The sequence below is a fragment of the Equus caballus genome, chromosome 1, assembly GCF_041296265.1.
Source record: "Equus caballus isolate H_3958 breed thoroughbred chromosome 1, TB-T2T, whole genome shotgun sequence".
In the NCBI taxonomy this organism is placed as follows: Eukaryota; Metazoa; Chordata; class Mammalia; order Perissodactyla; family Equidae; genus Equus; species Equus caballus.
This window is the reverse complement of record NC_091684.1, coordinates 144,838,470-144,846,006: the sequence shown is the minus strand read 5'-3', so window position 1 is coordinate 144,846,006 and position 7,537 is coordinate 144,838,470. Positions and strand designations below refer to the sequence as shown.

General features: G+C 50.9%; 1 protein-coding gene across 1 annotated transcript; it reads left to right on the top strand.

Moving 5' to 3' along the window:
• The first annotated feature begins 2,980 nt into the window (after positions 1–2,980).
• Positions 2,981–6,263, top strand: FOXB1 (forkhead box B1). The gene is made up of 2 exons (XM_023616430.2): positions 2,981–3,475; positions 3,746–6,263. The coding sequence occupies exon 2, from the start codon at positions 3,802–3,804 to the stop codon at positions 4,777–4,779; it is 978 nt and encodes a 325-aa protein (XP_023472198.1). The 5' UTR covers positions 2,981–3,475; positions 3,746–3,801; the 3' UTR covers positions 4,780–6,263.
• Positions 6,264–7,537: the final 1,274 nt, after the last annotated feature.

Here is a 7,537-nt window from a genome sequence, read left to right as displayed (position 1 = left end):
GCTCCGCGGAGGCGATGAATGGCTATTGCACGAAAGAGATTTCCATTTGGTTCGCACATGGGTATAATTGACTTATGTGTATTTTATACAGTTTTCCCAACACCTCCCTAAGCCTCGGGGTCGGATGTGCCCCCTCCCCAAAGCTTCTGTTTGCTTTGGGTTCTGTACAATAGACTGTGGTGCACTTTTCAAGATTTCTGGAAAGTGCTCCCTCCCTCCGCCTCTTCATAATACCAGTCTTAAAACGTTGTAAATAGCATGCAAATTCCGCCCCTTTCCCTGGGCTTTGTAGAGCTTCAGTAGGAACCAAGATACAATTTTGTATCAAAATACACCTTTTGAATGTGTATCTCACAACTCCTCACCCCACCCAAGGCAAACTTGTGCTGTGATGTCCGATTTCCTTAATTAACCCTGGGCATGGGCAACGTGCCTCACCTCCCGTTCTCACCCTAGCCAAACTTTGAAGATTTCTCAGACACAAATTCTTACTGGTATCCTTGCATGTCCGACTTAGTGAGGACAACTTTCCCGGGAAGGTGGACAAAGATTTCTTCCAACTTGGATTGTTTTTTAACCCAAACGTCTCCACTGTTAGAATTTAGTTAATCTTCTGTTTACCCCGAGCAATGATTTGGACAGCCATACAAAGGCCCTTTGCAAGGCAACCAAATGCCAATTGTTAAAACAAGAAAACATTTCTCTCTCCCCATCCCCCACCGTCAAAACGCACACACACCGGGTAGAAAAGAATCTTCCTGGCTGTTACGGGGTGGGGGGTGGGGCGCGATCTTTCACTCCTACCCTTCCGTATCCCAAATCCAACCACTCTTAATATTTTATCTATGTTTCTGTATATCAGTACGCACATATTTGCTAAGAGGATCCTAAAAATCCTTGGGGGCTTTGATGCTGGTACCTGTCTTTCCCAGGAGCGCTCCTGCCTCGCCCATAGGAGCGCTCTCTTTTGTACCTCCGGTGCAACTGCCTTCTGTAGCAGCAAAGTTGTGGACCAACGCCTCTGTGTCTGGGAAACACAAGCCCTCACTACTATTCTTCATCAGGGGTCCCCCAGGCTCCCGGGCTCCTCAGCTCCTCCCATCCCAGGACCGTCGAGCGGAACCCGGCCGCATCAATTAATCTCCAAAACGCCGCGCCTCGTTAGGAGCTAAAGCGCACGCAGCTCCGGGAAATTCTGCTGCCTCGCGCCGAAACTCGGCAGAGGTTCCACCCGGTCCACCTGGTTTATCTGCGGAGGGTTCATCTGCCTTTCTCCAGCTGCATCCCAGAAACAGGTCAGCGTCCCTCCCCCACCCCCTCGCACCCACCTCCTCCTCCTCGTTCTTTTTTCCGAATTAAGAAGATGACATTATTCTTTTCTTCAAGCACTTCTGTTAATATTGAAAAACGTGCGCTTGCATTTCAAGCGAGGCAGCCCAGACGCGAGAGCCATTTCAATATTAATGAAACTGTTTAATCTCCTAAATTCATCGTGTTTAAGTTACGTTTTGGTGAGTTATTGACCACCTCCGAAACTGTGGTTTAAAGGAGGGGTGTGCGAGTGTGTGTGCGTCTGTGTGCGCGCGCGCTGAAAGATCTTTTTTTTTATGCTAACCCCAAACAGCTCCACTAATAATGCTCTAATACCACGAAACGTGTCAAAACTTAACACCCAGAACTCTACCACCACCACCTCCTGAAAAAAGAAGTTTTCACATTTCTGGACCGAAGATGATTCAGTGTAGGCTGGTGCTATTGAGTTAACAACGCGGTAAAAGAAATTTCTTTTAAAAACCATAAAGGTCGGAGAATGTGCAGAAACCCGTGGGAACTCCTAGCGTCTACTTGCAGAAGGCGTGCATGCAGGCGGGGTCGACTCACTATTTCATAGCAATTTGATGATGATGACGACGACGGTGATGATGATGATGATGATAATTCATTGAACCTCCCGAGACGTCTCCGAACCGAAGGGAGCCTGCTGCCCGCACCAGGCAGGGTGACCCGAGGCACATCCCGCCCTCTTCTCTCTCCAAAAAAAGAAAACTCGCTGGGTCTTTGTAAGTCTAGAAGGTACTGCTGTTTCAGTGGGACCACAGGCAGCTTGTGCTGGGCTTTCTAAACTCTAAGTTCTCACTATGCAAAAAGGCGGGGGGGAGGAGGGGGGGAGAAAGTTCCGGCTGTAAAATGCAAACTTCCAGGCAACGCCTAATTCCTAAAGTTTCAAACCACCTGGGGAAAACGAGAGACCACGCGGCTCATCTGATGATAAAGTGTGTCAAACTCAGGCCTCCCCAGGTCCACACACTGTCTGCCCCAGCAGCCCCAGAGCCTTCATCCTGTGTCTAATCAAATTCCTGGAGGACTTTTAGAGTGAAGACCGTGCCTGTTCACCCAGATACACTATTTTAAATTTTTTTTTTTAATTTGGCCAATACACTACGATTCAAAATGGGCTCTTACGCGGAGCTGTCCGATTATATTTTTGTAGGTCTTTTTAAAACCTCATCACTTAAAGGTACACACCCACTGTACAGAGCTAAGGCAGCAGCCTAGGAAGGTCAAATCAAACTTTGACCTGCCTCGTGGAGGACTCGGGGAAAGGGTGTATGTTCACTATAATAACTCATGCAACCACCCCGGGTAATGCCAAGCGCAGGAAAACGGTCTGCTTCAGGGGAAAGCCGTGCCTGAAGTTAGCTAACAATACAAACTCGATACAATGCAAAGGAAACAGAATACCCCAGCCAAGCAATTTCCATGTCAAACATCGTCTGCGCGGCAGCTCCGTCTGTGAACATGAGTGGTCGCCTGAATCCCCGCTCCGCGGAGGCCGCCTCCTCATACCTTCACACCGCGCACCCAGGCTGGCGCGTCCCGCTCCCCGCCGGTGGCCGATGCTCTTCCCCCTCGGTCAGTCTTGAGCTGGAAGTGATTCCTATTGGCCAAGGTGTCCATGTAAATAGGTGTGAAAGAAACCAGAACTGGCCAGGCTCTCCCGTCTCGCTCAGTCCCCTCCCTCTGCAGCCCCCGCTCCCCCTCCTCTTCCTCCTCCTCCCAAGGCGATTGTCATATGATAGCTAAGAAGTGGCACATTAATGAAGCGCCGCTACAGGGGTCTTTTCTGCTCCTGTCACCGCTTAAAACTATCAGATGGTTCGAGGGAGGACATGGAGGCAGCCACCTAGCTCAGTGGAGCCGCGGAGCCCACAGCAGCGCCCTCCGGAGCCCCGAGGCCGCCGCTGCCACCGTCCGCGCCGGGACTCCGCAGCCGAGCTCGGCCGCCCGCGCAGCGCACTGGGCAGAAGCCCTGCGGACCGGGCGGCGCGGGGCGCTGCGGGGCCGAGCTGCGGGGCTCAGAGAAGTACGGAGCCCAGCGGAGCCCGGACACTGCGCCCCGGCTGCGCACCGGGAGGCACGCGGCGAGCAGCAGCGCCATCCTGGATGCGGACGCGCAACTTGGAGCAACTTTAAGGTGAGCCACTCGCGACTGCGTCCCTGCCCCGGTGTCCGCTTCAAGTCCGGCTTACCTCCATGCTCCCCTCGCCGGCCTCCCCTCCCGCGCCCCCTGGCCGCGCCCCACTCTACACGCAAAGTTGCTGGTTAAAGAGCGCGGGCGCCGGCTGATCCAGCGCCACGGTCTCTACCGTCCACCCCCGAAGTCTATACTCGGCCTGGCTGACCTCGCAGTGTCTGTCTGTGCATCCATGTCCCTCCTGCCCCCATTATCTTCCCTCCTTCCCAGATCCGAGCAGCCGCCGGCCCGCGCCGACCCAGAGCAAGAAGGGGGCAAACAAGAAGATGCCTCGGCCCGGCCGAAACACGTACAGCGACCAGAAGCCGCCCTACTCGTACATCTCGCTGACCGCTATGGCCATTCAGAGCTCGCCCGAGAAGATGCTGCCGCTGAGCGAGATCTACAAGTTCATCATGGACCGCTTCCCCTACTACCGGGAGAACACGCAGCGCTGGCAGAACAGCCTGCGCCACAACCTCTCCTTCAACGACTGCTTCATCAAGATCCCGCGGCGGCCAGACCAGCCGGGCAAGGGCAGCTTCTGGGCGCTGCACCCCAGCTGCGGGGACATGTTCGAGAACGGCAGCTTCCTGCGGCGCCGCAAGCGCTTCAAGGTGCTGAAGTCGGACCACCTGGCGCCCAGCAAGCCAGCCGACGCTGCGCAGTATCTGCAGCAGCAGGCCAAGCTGCGCCTCAGCGCGCTCGCGGCCTCTGGCACGCACCTGCCGCAGATGCCTGCTGCCGCCTACAACCTGGGCGGCGTGGCGCAGCCCTCCGGCTTCAAGCACCCTTTCGCCATCGAGAATATCATCGCGCGCGAGTACAAGATGCCTGGGGGGCTGGCCTTCTCCGCCATGCAGCCGGTGCCCGCCGCCTACCCGCTCCCCAACCAGTTGACTACCATGGGCAGCTCACTGGGCACTGGCTGGCCGCACGTGTACGGTTCCGCAGGCATGATCGATTCGGCCACCCCCATCTCCATGGCTAGTGGCGATTATAGCGCCTACGGTGTGCCGCTGAAGCCGCTGTGCCACGCAGCGGGCCAGACCCTGCCTGCCATCCCAGTGCCCATTAAGCCCACGCCGGCCGCAGTGCCCGCACTGCCCGCGCTGCCCGCGCCCATCCCCACCTTGCTCTCGAACTCGCCGCCCTCACTCAGCCCCACGTCCTCGCAAACAGCCACCAGCCAAAGCAGCCCCGCCACTCCCAGCGAAACGCTCACCAGCCCGGCCTCCGCCTTGCACTCGGTGGCGGTGCACTGACCCTCAGCGGCCGGGGCCCCTCTTGTTCCCCTCCCCGCCAGCTCATTCGTCTTCCCCAGCTCCCAGTCCTGCTTTCCCCGACCTGGGACTGCCACCCTAATTTGTCCGTTTCACCTTTGGCCAACCCTCTCTCCCCCAAGAGAACTTTGTTTTGGACCCAGGAGACAAAACACAAACTTGCAGCTGGGATTGGAGGCGCGTGGGAGTTGTCCTCGCTCTCACAAGATGGGAAGGCAGGGGGCACCTGAGCCAAGCCGTCCCATCCCCGGGACCCCTGAACCCCCCTCCCATGTAAGAGGCAGGGGAAATCCTGCCTCCCGCCTTCGCGGAGAGGAGCGCGTATTCTCCCGGTCCGGATCCGCTGGGCTCGGGGCTCGGGGCTCGGCGCGGTTAGTTCTAAGACCAGAGAAATCGCTTCAGGGGTTTCCTGGAAGAGTTGTCCCCTGAGGGCTGCCGCAGCATAGCTGAGGGCCGGATCTCTGTCTACGTCGTGGAAATCTGCCGCGAAATGGGACCACTTATCTTCCTACCCGCTCGCCTCCGCCCATCCGGCAGGGGCTGGGCGGACCACAGCTTCCCGGAGCAGCCGCCCTGCCTCCTCGGCTTCTGCGGAGTTTTTTTTTTGTTTCGGGGTTTTGTTTCCTGCCTGAGGCTCCAGGCGCTGCGAGTTAGGGGAGAAGCTGCCAAGCTGGGAAGGGGACGCTTGTCCTCCACGCAAGCGAAACAAAACTCAAAGTAACCTTGTATTGTTTACAAAGCGCCCGGAAAATGTAAACAGTGAACTTGAATCGGTATTGCTTGGCGGGCGAGCCGGCAAAGCCCACTTTACAAGTACCTGTTGTAATGTGAATGTTTACCTTTCATTTCTGGCCAGGTTTAGGGGAGGGAAGGGGGGATGGGAAAGTTAATTGGGATGTTAACTTTCCGATTACTTAGAGACCTTTTTAGCTATTTATTTTATTGTTGGAAGGGGGAAAAAAGAAAATGAAATAAGCCCAACCAAGAAAGCATCAGGGCAACCTTAGAGGGACCTAGATAGCTGACTGGCAACATTAAGGAGAAGTCACCGAGTAGGACATCTTTCTAGGACGAGTCTTTCTGTGTGCTACAAGAACTTTTCCCGGAAGCTAAAGGGCTGCAAAGAGGTGTAAATGCTTGTGAATAGGAATGATTATACACTGTGTAAAACGCACTTTTTGTTTGCTATATTCCTTTAGAATCTTAGGTAATTTGCTGGAAAACGAACTGTTGTTCTGGTGTGACCTGCTTAAGTTAAAAAAAAAAAGTTGTAGTGTCATCAGAGCTGTACAATTTTTACCTTTCCTTTTTCTCCCTCCCTTTACAGAATTAGCATGGCATTTTAAATATTGATGTTCTTGTTCCCAGCATGCCTGTTTTAAGACAAAGAATTTTAAAAAGGTGTCTACATTAAATTATGAACCTAGTCCAAATAATATTTTCTCATTAAAATATGTAAATTCAAATTTTAGTTTCGTGTGTTTTTGAAGAGTTGCTGCAAACAATAACTTTACAATAGAGATGTAGTTCTCGAAGCATGTTTTCTGCAATCCGTCGAGTAGCTTGTCTTTTTCATATCTTATTTTTAAAACAGTCAAACCTCCTCTTATGCACTTGCATATTGGGGGAGGAATTATTCAGATGGACTCTTGAAGATATTTGTGCAGAGGGATAGAGGAAACAAACTATTTCTAACATGGATCAGGTGCACAGGTGTAGTGCTGAAAGAAAAACAGTGAAAAAATACAGTACTTTACATGTATTTTTGTCTATCTTAAAATATGCATTTTACAAAAAATACAGCACTTATGTAAACGTAAGGCTTAGGTAGGAATCAGGTAGAGGCCATATGAAGATACAGAAAGTAAAAACAGACTTGCTTACTTAATGCTTATATTCTGATGCATCTTTTTTGAAGTGAGTATTCACTTCCTTGCTCCTTTAAATTATTGCAGTTGTTGAAATTTTCTTTTTCAGAAGTTATCTAAAAGTTCACCTTGCGTGTCAAGAAATCTGTTCCCTTTGAATTAAACAGATTTCTTTTCATACTTTCAGTTGGAAAAATAAGGTTGATGCATTTATTTTAAAGAAGCAAATGAAGTTATTTTAAATGTTTGACTCTAAGCATTTGCTTTTCTTCAGATTTTTGCAGAGAATTAAAATTTGCCAAGAATTTATGGCTCGAGGCCAAGGGAAACTTTCTTAAAGGGGTCACAATATTTCTGGAGTGAGGTGTGTATTTAACTAATGAAGTTACAAGACAAAGAAAAACTTAAATGGTGATTAACACTTTACTGTGTAAAATGATTAAACAGGAGACCCGTGTGGAACCCAGAGAAACCCACAAAGAAATCATGATCATTATACTCCATAAGGAGAATCCTTAGTACCTGCCACCCTTACGTATTTAGAGGGTTATCTTAAAAAAATTTTTAGGATTAATGCAAAGGGTAATTAATCCTGTTGTGACCATTTTTTAAAAGGAAGGATCCCACACACAGCCAAAAAAAAAAAAAAGGTGGAAAATAAATGAATCATTGGACTGATTAAAATGCATGAAGCTACTAAAGCTCGTCAGACGGGGACAACTAAACTCATTCATCAAGCCCAATTCACAATTATATCAACAAGATCAGCTAAAGAAAGCCTGGAAAACTTATGCGCCCTGGGCTAGAAAACTCTTGAAACTTTGTTCTCAACAAGGAATCATCTACATTTAAAAAAAATTAAATACATTTCC